The 14,474-nt window shown below is 37.8% G+C and overlaps 1 protein-coding gene across 1 annotated transcript in view; it reads right to left on the reverse strand.

Moving 5' to 3' along the window:
• Positions 1-2,230: 2,230 nt before the first annotated feature.
• Positions 2,231-14,474, reverse strand: part of tent4b (terminal nucleotidyltransferase 4B) — a 42,194-nt gene continuing 29,950 nt past the window's right edge. Inside the window, exons 8-12 of the mRNA XM_078400405.1 lie at positions 14,050-14,176; positions 13,840-13,943; positions 12,542-12,729; positions 8,211-8,378; positions 2,231-6,564 (exon numbers count right to left, since the gene is read on the reverse strand). Coding sequence (XP_078256531.1) covers positions 6,385-6,564; positions 8,211-8,378; positions 12,542-12,729; positions 13,840-13,943; positions 14,050-14,176 — 767 coding nt within the window. The 3' untranslated portion in view covers positions 2,231-6,384. The remainder of the gene's footprint in view (positions 6,565-8,210; positions 8,379-12,541; positions 12,730-13,839; positions 13,944-14,049; positions 14,177-14,474) is intronic.

The following is a 14,474-nucleotide window of genomic DNA, read 5'->3' on the forward strand; positions in this document are numbered from 1 at the left end:
AAGTGGAGCTCCTCTGCCTTCTTGAACCGCTGCTATCATTGAGGTGGTGGTATACTGTTGGAGAAAGTCCCAGTATCTTCACCTCAGTACAGTGAAGGAAAGACGGTATATTTCCATGTCAGAATGGTGTATGTTTATAAGCGAAATGACTTGGTTAAAAATTGTTAAATGTCCCTTGTGTGTAGCATAGTGCTAATGTATGGAGATCGCAGGTCAGCGTGGACTCTGTGGGCCAGAAGGCCTGTTTCTGCGCTGTATCACCAAATTAAACTAAACTAATTTGCTGCATGCTTCCATGAGTGGTGGCAAACCAAATGTGCAGATCAACAAAAGTGTGAAATGGTTTCGCTTTCCACAATGACTTACTGTTTTTCCTTTAAAGGATATCTGGCTTTGCGAGTAGAGCTAAGAGTGTGATTCTGACTTCTACTTATTTCACTGATGCTGGTAATTATTCTCTATTGAAGTGAGAATACTGCCCTGGTTTTCACTTTCTCGCATGCTATTTAGAGCAACCCCAAATCCACTGGTCCAATGTCTAAATTCAACACACGACTTAGACCAGCTTGACATCCTTTCCAAGAGAATTCCACTGAACACTTTGATCTGCATCCTTCAAAGATGGTTTCCAGTCCTCACTCAAGGCTCACAATTTTATTGAATTGATTGAAAACATTAAAACAGGTGCTGCCCGACCCAGCACTTTAGAAATAAATTGGATTATTTTCAGTTTGTTAGTCAAACCGATGAGCTTTAACAAGGAGCAATAGTCTAGAGATACTGCATGGAACAGGCCCTTCGGCCCACCGAGTCCACGCCGACCATCGATCACCCGTTCACACGAGTTCCATGTTATCTCACTTTCTCGTCCACTCCCTGCACACTAGGGGCAATTTACAGAGGAAAATGAACCGTCAAACCCATAAGTCTATGGGATGTGGGAGGAAAGCGGAGCACCCAGAGGAAACCCTCATGGTCACAGGGAGAACGTGCACGCTCCACACAGACAGCACCTGAGGTCAGGATGGAACCCAGGTCCCTGGCGCTGGGAGGCAGCGGCTCTACCAGCTGTGCCAATGTGCCGCCCCCGTGCTGAGCTAAACTAAGCTGGGAAGAGTTAATAACTTTGATCAACGGTGCACAATCTACGTGTCTCATGTTGATGATCTTAATCATTCCCAAGTGTTGATTATATGTTTAACTGTAACTAACTGGGCGATTGCCTTACACGCTGCATTAGTCAGTCAGTAGGCTCTTTTCTATCTTTCCCTGTCCCAAACCACACACCCCCTGCCTACCCCTCCGGTTCATCGCTTGCCAGACCTCTGACGCAGCCTCCGAAAGGCTTCCTTAGTTGTGGAACCATCCCAATTGCACCCCTGGTGTCAGCCTGTGTATTCCATACCTCAATGGATGCATCACCATTTTACTTTAAAAAAAATATTTAGAGATAGAGTGGAAACAGGCCCTTCGGCCCACTGGGTCCATGCCGACCAGTGACCCCTGCATATTAACTATCCTTCACACACTAGGGACAATTTTTACATTTACCAAGCCAATTTACCTACATACCTGTACGTCTTTGGAGTGTGGGAGGAAACCGAAGATATCGGGGAAAACCCACGCAGGTCACGGGGAGAACGTACAAACTCCGCACAGACAGCGCCCGTAGTCAGGATTGAACCCGGGTCTCCGGCGCTGCAAGGCAGCAACTCTACCGCTGCGCCACCGTGTCGCCCTGCTGCACAGAATCGCTCCGTCAACATCCAAACTCACGACGAGCAGCTCTAGCACCTTCAGACATATTTAAATCATTATAGTGAGAAACCTCCTCCAAAATTGCAACAGACTTTAAACGGACATGCCTTATGATGCTAACAAACCATTTAAGTGAACGTTTTCATTCTTTCCCTAATGTAACCCCCAAGGGGGCTTTACTCTTTTAAAATGCATTTAACTCAAGCAGAGCAAATTAAATTGACTTTCATTGGTCCTTTGGGAAAGCATTGCAAAGAACATCATTGAAGGCTGTATCAGAAGCAATGAGCAATAAAGAAAGGATTTGTGACCACAGACACAATGCTATATTCAACATTTCCAATCCATTTTGAAATAATACAGGTGTGACTGATTCACCATTTAAGTATGACTTTCTGAATCAATTTCCAGCTACGTGTGACTAAACTTAAACATGTTTTATTAGAGACACATCCCTCGTTTCAAACGGCATTGATCATTTATTTATTTGTTTGGAATCATTTATTTAGAGTGCTTGACAAAGGCCCCAAAGTTTAGTTTAAAAAATGCTTAGGACAGCATGTCATGACCAGGGGAAAGACAATTTATTATATTAGCAATTACATGTATTCTGAATTAACAGGTTTTCCTGGGGGAATCAATTATAAACTACAACCCATTTAGAAAAAAAAATAAAACAAAACTTGTGAAGACAGACATTTATGAATCAAAACCTAAAAGGCAACAATGAAAAACAAGTTAACTAAGCAATTTATATGTTGCTGGGGAGCAAAGTCCAACAGTTGGAGGCAGCAGAGGGCGGAAAGACAGAGGGAAAGAAAAAGAATCAGTGAGAATCAGAGAAAGACAAAGTGAGAAACAGAGAAAGACAAGAGACCGAGAAAGACAGAGGACAGAGTTAGACAGACAGAGAGAGAGAGCCAGACAGACAGAGAGAGAGCCAGAGACAGAGAGAGAGGGAGAGCCAGATACGTATATAGACAGGCACTGACAGAAGGGCGAGGTGGGGGCAGAATGAAAGACCCAGAGAGAGAGATACCCAGAGAGAGAGAGACCCAGAGAGAGAGAGAGAGATACCCAGAGAGAGAGAGAAAGAGTGAGAAAGAGAGAGACAGAGAGAAAGAGAGAGAAGACCCAGAGAGAGAGAGACATAAAAAGTGGCGACCTGTTAACTATGAAGTGAATTAGAAGAGAAAAACAAAAAAAACATTTGTTTCAAATACACCATATGAAGTGCACTGATAAAACGGCGACAATCACAAAAAAATTGCAAAGTCTGGTAATACACAACGAATTGGTCAACATCCTCGAAGAGGAAAGGTGAATCAAAACTTTGCTGCATAGCCTTAATTTGAAATAATTCTGATGGAGGCTTTACATCAGAATTTTCAACTCATCTTTCCTCTCCATTTCTGCTGTGGGGTGTACTGGGTATTCCTTGCATTTCCTGCAGGGGGCAGTACAGTTCATATCACAAAAATGTCATACATCCCAAAGTTACAGCACATATTACAGGTTCATTTTGCCATAATCACAATTTTGTCAGACTCTAATCTGGCAAACAAACTGTGGAAAATATTTTTTTTCTTCTGTAAGCGGGTGAGGTGACCTAACACAGTAAAATCGGTAAGAAACAACAAATAGCAAAGCCCGGGGAAACAGGTCAACTGTTCCCAGATGCCACTGATGTTTCAAACTATGCACGTTTTTTTTTTCTTTGTATGAATGATTATAAAGAAGTTTTAAGGCAAACCATATCAACCTCAATATTTGTTGGGTTTTTTTCACTTTCACGTTTGTCCACATTGCTTCAAGGATGTTGTGCTGTCTCAGAAACAGAGGACCATTTATCACTTAAAACAAATTACTCACTACAACTAGCAACGGCCCTTAAATGGTGGGGAACATTTGCAATGGATCCGATATCATTTTAACTACTGCCCCATGTTATCATGGCATTTTGCCATAGTTATCCTTATTTGGTATATATCTATTTTAAGATCCCTTTCGTATCTGTCAGGTTACCTATGAATGTACAGACTACAGCAGAATAACCGGACAATCAAGCATTAAATAGCCAAATTCTAATTGAAAACTGAAAATACATTCACAAATGACAAAAAATATTTAAGCGCTAGCAATTTAAATCTAAACTTCCACCCATTCTTAAATAGCTTCTGGTTTATCCCCTTTTGTTTTACAGCATCAATTTGGTTAAGAATGGATTAGCAGCTTATCCTACATTTAGTAAACTGGTGTTTTTTAAAAAAATGCATTCTTCATTAATGTATCTAATCAATAAAGTAAAGATTAACGGAATATCAATTTTGGCATGAAATTTATACCTGACTAGTAAGATTTACTGTAATAAAGTAAGTTTTCTTGTACTGTTGTATATTTTCTAACACAAAAGTCAGTAATATTTTAAATCAGAAAGTATTTGTTACAGCTTGAGATCAATATCCACAACTAGCACCATCTTAAACATTTTTTTTTGTTGATCACTGGTAAAGATTCAGCATGTGGATTTTACAGTACAAGCTCTGCATCGACGCATGCCTTCACAGAAAATCTGAAGCAATCTGGTCATTTAAAAAAATATGTAAATAATGAGTTTTTGTGGAAGAATCAATGTTGAGTTACAAGCATCTTCACTTTCTGGTGTGGATTTTTGTCCGAAGTTGAATGAAGTACCATTCAATTAATAGTCATTTCTACTACCTAGACGATGATATAGTAGGCAATCAGGAAATCAGTTGAAAAAGACACCTTGTGAATCAGACTGATTTCAAAATTTGTTGTATGGCTCAGCTGGACAAGTGCTCCAACAAGATAAAGTTGTTCATCAATTAAATACAGTTAACAAAATGTCAGAAAGGTGGTTGGGTGGAACTACAACTCATTTGGACCCCTTAGAGATCCTCGTTCTATTCTAAACGATACCCATTGTGATGAACAAGTAGATTTCTATTGGTCCATATTAGGATTACAATTATAAAATGAATAAACTATATGGATAAATTATATGGATTTAGTTTTCACTGTTGATTTACTTTTTTTGTTTCACTTTTTAGTTGTTGATTTGCCCTATATATATATGTCGTGGATACCAATGGCAAAATTCTTAAAGAAATGAATCAAAAAAGAACATTTGATTTTTCCACTCCACTCCAGATGATTTTATTCAGTTTGCATATTAAGGATTATTTTTTCCTACAGCAATGTCAATCGTCCATGTTTTTCTCCAGATATAGATTCCGCCTTAACAGGGGACATTTGATATATCTGGCATTGACTCAATAGGTAAAATTTATCCACAGTTAATAGGAAAATTGTAGTGTGAACTTTTCCAGTAATGTTTATAAAGCATGTAAACACAGATGTAACTATATAATACAAGTTCTAAGTTTGTTAAATGATATTTGGTCATGATTTTATGTACAAGAAAGCAAGTTGGAAATGCTCTAGGCTGGAAGGGCTCAACAAACAGGTACATGTACTTAAAAATTCATGGAATAAAAGCAGTATCTATCAGAGCAGAACGCTGTGAGATTATTCTCTACAGAAATTAAATATGGTTTTGCCTGTACTTAAAACTTGTACTAATACAACATAGAAAAGCCAGAAATAGGGACAACACAGATTTATGCTGTCATATCTATAAGGATGTATTTAGAAGGAAATTTGTGATCATTCCATTTGGTAAAATACAATATGAATATTTACTATTACACCTGAGACAAGGAAATATTAAAACTTCCTTTAAAATATTTCATAGGAACAATTCTGTTCATACAGCATCTTTAACAGTTGTACAAATATCTACATGCTGCACACAGAATTAAATAAACAGTATTAAAATGCTGCGTCTTACTTTTCCAGATGTCATGTGCTACTTAAAGCCTTAAACCTAGAAGTCCAGCAGCTACCGGCCCAACCTCTTCTACTTCAGAATCCAAATGAATCTGGAAGTTGCTGCATGGATAAGCGTTAGTATAACCCTTCAAACTTACCAAATAGCCTTCTTTCTAATATATAAACAAGAGTAAGAGAACATCACCGGGATCTGTTAAATTACCAATAATGAAAATTTGAAATTTAAATTTAAACTGCAATGACATGTAAAACGTGTTACCTCAAAAACACACAAAGATTACCAATGCAAATACTGTACCGATACAATATTTTCTGTATATATACACAATAAAAATGTCAGTATATGCAAAAATAATTTTAAAATCGTGCACAATGTATACATTTCTTGTAACATTTCAATTTTCCTTGCAAAGGAAGCAACAGAAATTTTCTTCTTTCAATAATTTTACGATCCTCTCTTCTCAGATTAACTCCCATCACATCTTAAACCCGGAGGGGAATTTTTGTACAACGATTCCATCTTCGTCAGAGTTCTGCTCCGCTGCAGCTTATGACCCATCTAAGTAGGGAAGCAATGTTTGTGACAACCGCTGTAGCCCATGATCATTTTACAGCAATCTGGAGAAAAACAAAAAATCATCTAAATCCATACTCATGGGAAAGGCTGAGCACATCCCATCTAGCGCTGCTCATCTCATGTGGCTGATGAGATCGTTGCAGGAGTTTGCCTTAACCAAGTCAACAAACAGACTACCGACACAGGTCTGCCGAGGCAGTATCTCGCTTAGGCTTCTTTTTTTTGCTTGGAAATGATTGTTGATGTGGTTTGTTGACTGAATTCTGTTTGTTTGATACACTTCCAACTTGGCTGGAGTTCTGTTGTCCTTGGAAGCCCTTGATGGATGAACGGTAAAGTCTTGCTGCACTGAGCTGAAACACAGTCACATCAGAAATAAACTAAATATTATCTCCATCTCAGGTGTAACTTCACATGTTGTGTGGTGCAACTATGTATATCTTGCAGTCAAGTTGCAGCAATGATCGCAATCTCAAATTGTTAATTAGCCGTAAAAGAACTTTAGACATCTTTCATTTGTAAAAGATATGGTATGAATGCAAAATCTCTCTTGCTAGTCTGTCAATTCTGTAGATGTTCACACATTTAGTTAATTGGCCATGAAGATCTTTAGACATCTTTAAATTTGTAAAAGATATGGTATGAATGAGAATTCTCTCACTAGTCTGTCAATTCCATAGATGTTCACATTTCTTTTACATGCTGTTAAAACTCCAGGCAGCACTCTGGGAAGCCTCTTCTGCACCCCCTGCAAAGGTGCACCATCCTTATTGGGCGACCAGAACTGCATACAATACTCCAAATGCGGCCTTACCAAAGTCTTATACAACTGCATCATGACTTTTTGGTTCTTATATTCATAAGATCATCATCATAAGATCATGATGTTTTCAAGAGAGAGTTAGATTTAGCTCTTAGGGCTAAAGGAATCAAGGGATATGGTGAAAAAGCAGGAACGAGGAACTAATTTTGGATGTTCAGCCATGATCATATTGAATGGCGGTGCTGGCCTATTCCTGCACCTATTTTTTTTTCTATCAGTGATAGGAGAATAGGCCATTCAGCCCATCAAGTCAACGATGTCATTCAATCATGGCTGATCTATCTCCCCCTCCTAACCCCATTCTCCTTTCTCTCCATAACCTCTGACACCCGTACTAATCAAGAATCTATCAATCCCTGCCTTATATATCCACTGACTTGGCCTCCATAGCCTTCTGTGGCAATGAATTCCACAGATTCACCACCCTCTGACCAAAGAAATTCTTCCTCATCTCCTTCCTAAAAGAACACCCTTTAATTCTGAGGCTATGACCTGCATTCAACGCCATGCATACCATTTGCCTTCTTTACCACTATCTATGTGTTGTCGCTTTCAAGGAGCTATGGACCTGGACTAAATAGCCAGTTTCCATGTTGCGATTTATATTTCTACTTTGAGAATGTCCAACAGCTCTAGAATTAAAAGAATATTAAAGCACATGACAAGCTGCTAGGTCATATATGTCTCATCCCAAACATCCTAACCCAACGGAAATCTACTAATGCAGTTCTTTCTATTCACTGCTTCTAGAAACCAGTGTGGCATGTCAGAGCACATTATGATGTATCCTGACTTTAATCTGGCTTATGCGATGTATTTAAGAAACCCTACCACTGGAAAATACACGCGGTAAAGTACATAGCAAAAGAGTATGATCGCCAGAGAAAAAAGTTATTAACATCAGTTTATAAAGGGACCACAAACACTTTCATTTCCATTTCAATTACGCAATATTAACAATACCCAAAGTATTATTCTTGCAATAATATTGTTTGTTAAAGAAATCCATTCCTTCAAATTTTAAAGATCACTGCCTTCTTTATGGCAGGAAGTGAGAATTTGGTTATAAAGCAAATTTTGTCCAAAGTGATTATGGCAATCAACAATGAATCGAGCCTTCGTAAGAGTTCTTCCTACCTGGAGCTAATCCAAATACCAAAATAAATGATTGCAAACCTGGGCTTTAGTATTGGTGCTTGTTGAATTGCTCGATGTGTTATGTTGCATTTTCGAACTTGGCAATGAGGATGATTCTACTGTTGACCCTTGTGGCACTGATCTGTTAGCATCGGACTGATGGCTGCCAGATTGCTTGGAGGTTTTGCTGGGTGTTCCATCAGAATCCTGCACATACAAATGTAAATTACATATAGAATTACGCACAAACATGAGCAAATAAAAAACACTCCTACTGATGTTAATGCTATTTTATTTACCCAAACGTTCCATGAGATAAAAATGTTACCAATAATTTATTGCAAAGAATGCAGCATCTTATTAATCTAGCAAACCAACTTATCAATAAAACTTCACAAAATGCTGGAGTAACTCAGCAGGTCAGGTAGCATCTCAGGAGAGAAGGAATGGGTGACGTTTCGGGTCGAGACCCTTCTTCGTCTGAAGAAGGGTCTTGACCCGAAACGTCATCCATTCCTTCTCTCCTGAGATGCTGCCTGACCTGCTGAGTTACTCCAGCATTTTGTGAATAAATACCTTCGATTCGTACCAGCATCTGCAGTTATTTTCTTATACTATCAATAAAACTTGATTTTGTGAACTAAACCTAAACCATAAAGTATAGGGCTTCATAAGTATAGTGATCCATAAAGCATGTATTTGTGGACACATGGATCACATTTTCAGATTTTGTGAATAAGGTTTCAATCCTGCCCAGACTGATAAACTGAATATTCCAAGCTTACAACAATAATCCATTGCTCAACACATAAGAGCAATATTGTTGGAAAGACAAAAGACAAGGTGGGATTGAGATTGCAGAAACTACCTAGTGTTGTTGTTGGGGGGGGAAATCTGCATCTGTCCATGTCAAACCTAACCTAGGTATTGTACCCTGGTCACTCCCTCTTCTCCCCTCTCCCATCAGGCAAGAGGTACAGAAGTGTGAAAACGCACACCTCCAGATTCAGGGACAGTTTCTTCCCATCTGGTATCAGGCAACTGAATCATCCTATCACCAGCTAGAGAGCAATCATCAGCTACTATCTACCTCACTGGAGACTCTCGGATGATCTTTAAATCGGACTTTACCTTGCTCTAAAGGTCATTCCCTTTATCCCCCATCTGTACACCGTGGGCATTTTGCTTGGAATCGTGTATTTCTTTTTTTTTTTTTTTTTTTTTTTTTGAAAAGCATATGTACAAATCGAAATAAGAAAAAACACATTTGTTACAAAGTTCTTACATAGCTTCAATTTTTAAATTTTTGAAGAGAAAAAGTAAAAATAAAAATATAAAACTATAAACTTGGGGAGAAAGAGAGTAAGAGGGTTAAAAAAAAAAAAAAGAAAAAAGGATCTAACAATAAAAATTAACGGGAGTAGATCCGGGAGACAAAAACCACAGCTGTACATCCAACCCCCAACTCAAGTTTCAACTTTTTATTTAAAAAATTTTTTTTTAAATTTTAGTCCTGTGCCAAGCCCATTTACTTTTCTAAAAATTCAATAAATGGAGACCATATTTTTAAAAATAACTCAGGTTTGTCGATTAAGGCAAACCTTATTTTTTCCAAATGCAGGGTCTCTGTCATTTCCATAGTCCACATTTTAATTGTGGGGGTTATTGGTTTTTTCCAAAATTTAAGTATTAGTTTTTTCGCAGTTATTAGACTGTAATCAAGAAAATGTACCTGACTTACTGTAAAATTTGTAGTATGTTCTGATAATCCTAATATAATTAATTTTGGGTCCATATCTAATTTTTTATTAATAACTTTAGAAACTATTTTAAAAATCTCCAACCAGAAGTTTTGCATTTTTATACAAGTTACGAAAATATGAGTTAAATTAGCTTCTTGAAATTGACATTTATCACACATAGGAGAGATACTAGGAAAAATCCTATTTAATTTCGTCTTCGAATAATGTAATCTATGTATTATTTTAAATTGTATTAGGGAATGTCTAGTATTCAATGAACATTGATGTATATGTTGTAAACTTTCATCCCATATATCTTGCATTATAACTTGATTCAATTCGTCCTCCCATGCTCGTCTATAAGATTCTGATGACGGAATGTCAATGTCAAGGAGAATATTGTAAATAAAAGATATTAATTTATTTGAGTTATAATGTCGATTCAGGCATACATCAAGTATTTCTGGACCTCTAAACTTATATTCTTGCATGTGTGATTTTACATAATCTCTAAGTTGTAAATATCTAAAATAATTATTAACATGTAATCCGTACTTCTGCTGTAACTCCTGAAACGAAAGAAAAGTTCCCTTATGATAAAGATCTCCCACCCTTTTGATTCCATAACTTTTCCATTGAGCAAAGCCTCTATCTAAGACAGACGGTTTAAAAGAAGGATTATTCGCAATAGGAAGGAAAACAGATAATTTACTCAATTTTAACGTAAGCTTTAATTGTTTCCAGGTACGGATAACACTATGTATAATGGAATTACCTCCATATGTTTTTTTATTTAAATTTATTGGAGCTAAGAGGATCGCACCAATATCGAATGGTAAACAATCCTCTTTCTCCATCTTTAACCAATCCGGTTGTTGATCAGAATCATCCAACCAGCAGGTTATATTTTTAATATTAACCGCCCAATAATAAAATAAAAAGTTAGGTAAAGCAATTCCTCCATTAATTTTAGACTTACATAAGTGTCTTTTATTTATTCTATGAGTCTTGTAGTCCCAAATAAAATTAGTAACAATTGAATCAATTTTTAAAAAAAACTTTTTTGGAAGGTAGATCGGAATTGCTTGAAATAAGTATAGTAGCTGTGGCAGAAAGATCATCTTTATAGCATTACTACGACCAACTAATGATATAGGAAGTGTTTTCCAAAATTGGATATTTCTGTGTAATTTAACAAGTAAAGGAGGAAAATTTGATTTAAATAAAGAAGTATATTTCCTAGTCACGTAAATTCCAAGATATTTAAACTTTTCATAGGCAATTTTGAAAGGAAATTGTTGAAGTATGGCCGGATTATGCTCCATTATTGGCATATTGGAATCGTGTATTTCCGCTGACTGAATAACACACAACAAAAAAGCTTTTCACTGTACCTCACGTGACAATAAGCCAAACTGTACTAAACTAAAAATAGAGAATAAGTCGGCAAACTGTTTTATTGGACTCCACATTAATCTTTCAAAGGAATCAGTAAATTAATGTGGAATAAGTGTCAGGATGACAGAATTGCATCTTAAACAATTGACACAGCACATTCCACCCAAACCAAATTACGGGCAATTTACTGCATGGAAAACTGTAATGCCAATTCCACCTCCTCTATTGGAAGAAAATCAATGCTACCATTTTGTTCGCTTGCAATATTCAAATTAAAATATTGATTAGGTTAACTCAGTAAGCAAATTCAGGTGCATAGAAATAACATTCATTATTTAAATTGCTGGAACTTAGTGCAATTGTATTTTCTACTTGACAAAAATTATTAAAATGCGAAAACAGATAGATTATCTAACAAATGGGTAAAAGCATCTCAATAATTAAAATTAAGTGAAACGGCAAAGAAGCCTGACTTTGTACGCAAGGTAGTGGAATTCAGTCTAGGGGTGGAAGTTAGTGCATTTGCCAAGGGAACACGAGGCAAGGTCATAAGACATTTGGAGTATTGTGAGCAGTTTATGGGACCCATATCCGAGGAAGGATGTGCCGGCGCTGGAGAGGGTCCAGAGGAGGTTTACAAGAATGATCCCTGGAGTGATTGCGTTTGAATATAATGAGCGTTTGTAGGCACTGGGCCTGTACTCGCTGGAGTTTTGAAGGATGAGGTGGGGACCTCATTGAAACTTACCGAATAGTGAAAGGCCAGGATAGAGTGGATATGGAGAGGATCTTTCCACTAGTGGGAGAGTCTAGGACCAGAGGTCATAGTCTCGAAATAAAAAGGACGTATCATTAGAAAGATAAGGAGGAATATCTGTAGCCAGAGGGTGGTGAATCTGTGGAATTCACTGCCACAGACAGCCAGGGAGGCAATCAATGGATATTTTTAAGGCGGAGATTGACAGATTCTTGATTAGTACAGGTGTCAGGGGTCATGGGAAGAGGGCAGGAAAATGGGGTTAGGAGGGAAAGATAGATCAGCCATGATTGAATGGCATAGTAGACTTGAGGGGCTGAATGGCCTATTTCTGCTCCTAGAACTTATGAAGGCGATTCCACAATACTGGTAAGACACGAGGAATGTCCAAGGCATGAGGATTTCTCCATAGGACGGTAGCATATATAGTTAACCGTAGTGTATCCAACTGAACATCCAGTTTGTTTACTTACAACGTCACTTGAACTGGACAAGGTAGAAGACGCAGAGGATACGGGGCCAGATGAAGAGTTTGAAGAGTGTTTACTAAGACACGTTTCAGAGGTCCTACTGTTGGGCTGGCTTATGACTGTGCATTCTTCCGAAACATTGTTGTTGCACTTGTCCAGTTGTGGGCCAACTAGCAAGGTTACGTCATTGCCTGAGGAAGGAGGAGGAAAGTTTGCTTATTGCCATGCCTACCTTTCTCTTAATATAATTTTACTTTTTTATAAAGAGCAGTAGTTATTCGCCAAATATTATTCATTAAACAATGCAGGCTAAACATTCTTAGAACCGATAAACTGTCTAGTATGGAAAAAGAAATGCAGCAAAGAAAGCCAAGAAGAGATTTGCTAGGAGCATTTTTTTTAAATGACAATACGGCATACTGGCACCGTTAAAATGTTAAAACATGAGATTCTCACTTTTTTCACATTTACATTTTAAATGTGTCGATTTTATGCTTTTTAATCTTTTAGTTAATTAAATTAGAAGTCGATTGGTCACAAAATCAAAGCAGAAGGGAGGTGTATATTGACAGAAAAGAATTGTTGATATATGAAGAGGCATACTGGCACATTATAGCGCTGGATAGAAGTGTCCAAGATCATTACTGATTTACATATTGTGAACATAAGAAAGTCGCACCCATTACCAAATGACTCAAGGACCACGGAGGACAGAGATTTAAAGCTCTGCGCAAACAATACAAGGGAAATACAAGGAGAATCAAGCAGCACTTAAGATCTGAAATTCACTGCCTGCAAAGATGGTGGAAGGACAATCAGTGACATCAAATGGAAACATTGGTTACCTCAAAGAAAAATAATCATTTGTGGGGCTATGATGAAAGACAGGGAATGGTACAAACAGAATAGATCTTCCAGAAGCTGGCACAAATAATTTTTTTAATTCATGTCAATTCATGAGCCTGTCTTGCTGAAATAACAATATTACCCAAATCTGCAGCCATTTTAAGTTAGGGGTTGTTCAAAAGACGTACAGGTTCGTAGGTCAATTGGCTTGGTATAATTGTAAATTGTCCCTAGCGTGTGCAGGAAAGTGTAAGTGTGCGGGGATCACTGGCCGGCGCAGACTTGGTGGGCTGAAGGTCCTGTTTATGTGCTATATCTCATAACAAATGTACGTACACACGTACATACAAAAAGGAAAGGAATAAAAGGACGAAGAAAACAACATTCTATTTCATTTAACTTCTTTTCTAGGGATATTCTTGTATATAGGAATGATTTACTCAGAACAAACCTACCGTTTAATGAAGAATCACCAGTGTTATGTGATCCCCAATGCTCCTGTATCCAGGTTCTATAGTCAGCAACTTCCTGGGTTACCCGGATTATTCGACCCAATATACTGTCAAAATACATTGTGTATTCAATAGCTGATTCGATATAGCTTATAAGATTAATTGTAATGTGCTTTACAGCTAATGCTAAATTGCTTGACGATAATCCCTTACCTCTCAGATTCTTTGTTTGGATAAAACTTTGCAATTGGAGACACTGCGTGACTCAGAACAACGTAGGCATAATCAAAGGCTTGCTTTACCTGCATGGCACCATATGAACTTCGACCAACATCATTCCCTTCGGAAAGAAAGAAAAATCATTTAATATTACACTGTAGGCATGCCGAGTGCAAAATCAATTTCAAGACACAAAACGGGCAAATCTAATTTCACCAAGTCAAAATACATCTTCTAGAGTGCAGGAAAGAAAACTGCAGATGCTGGTTTAAATCAAAGGTAAGACACAAAATGCTGGAGTAACTCAGCGAGTCAGGCAGCATCTCTGGAGAGAAGGAACGGGTGATGTTTCAGGTCGAGACCCTTCTTCAGACTGATGCCAGGGGAGGGGGCGGGACAAAGGACAAAGGTCTTCTAGA

Source organism: Rhinoraja longicauda, chromosome 6, assembly GCF_053455715.1.
Source record: "Rhinoraja longicauda isolate Sanriku21f chromosome 6, sRhiLon1.1, whole genome shotgun sequence".
NCBI classification, from domain to species: Eukaryota; Metazoa; Chordata; class Chondrichthyes; order Rajiformes; family Arhynchobatidae; genus Rhinoraja; species Rhinoraja longicauda.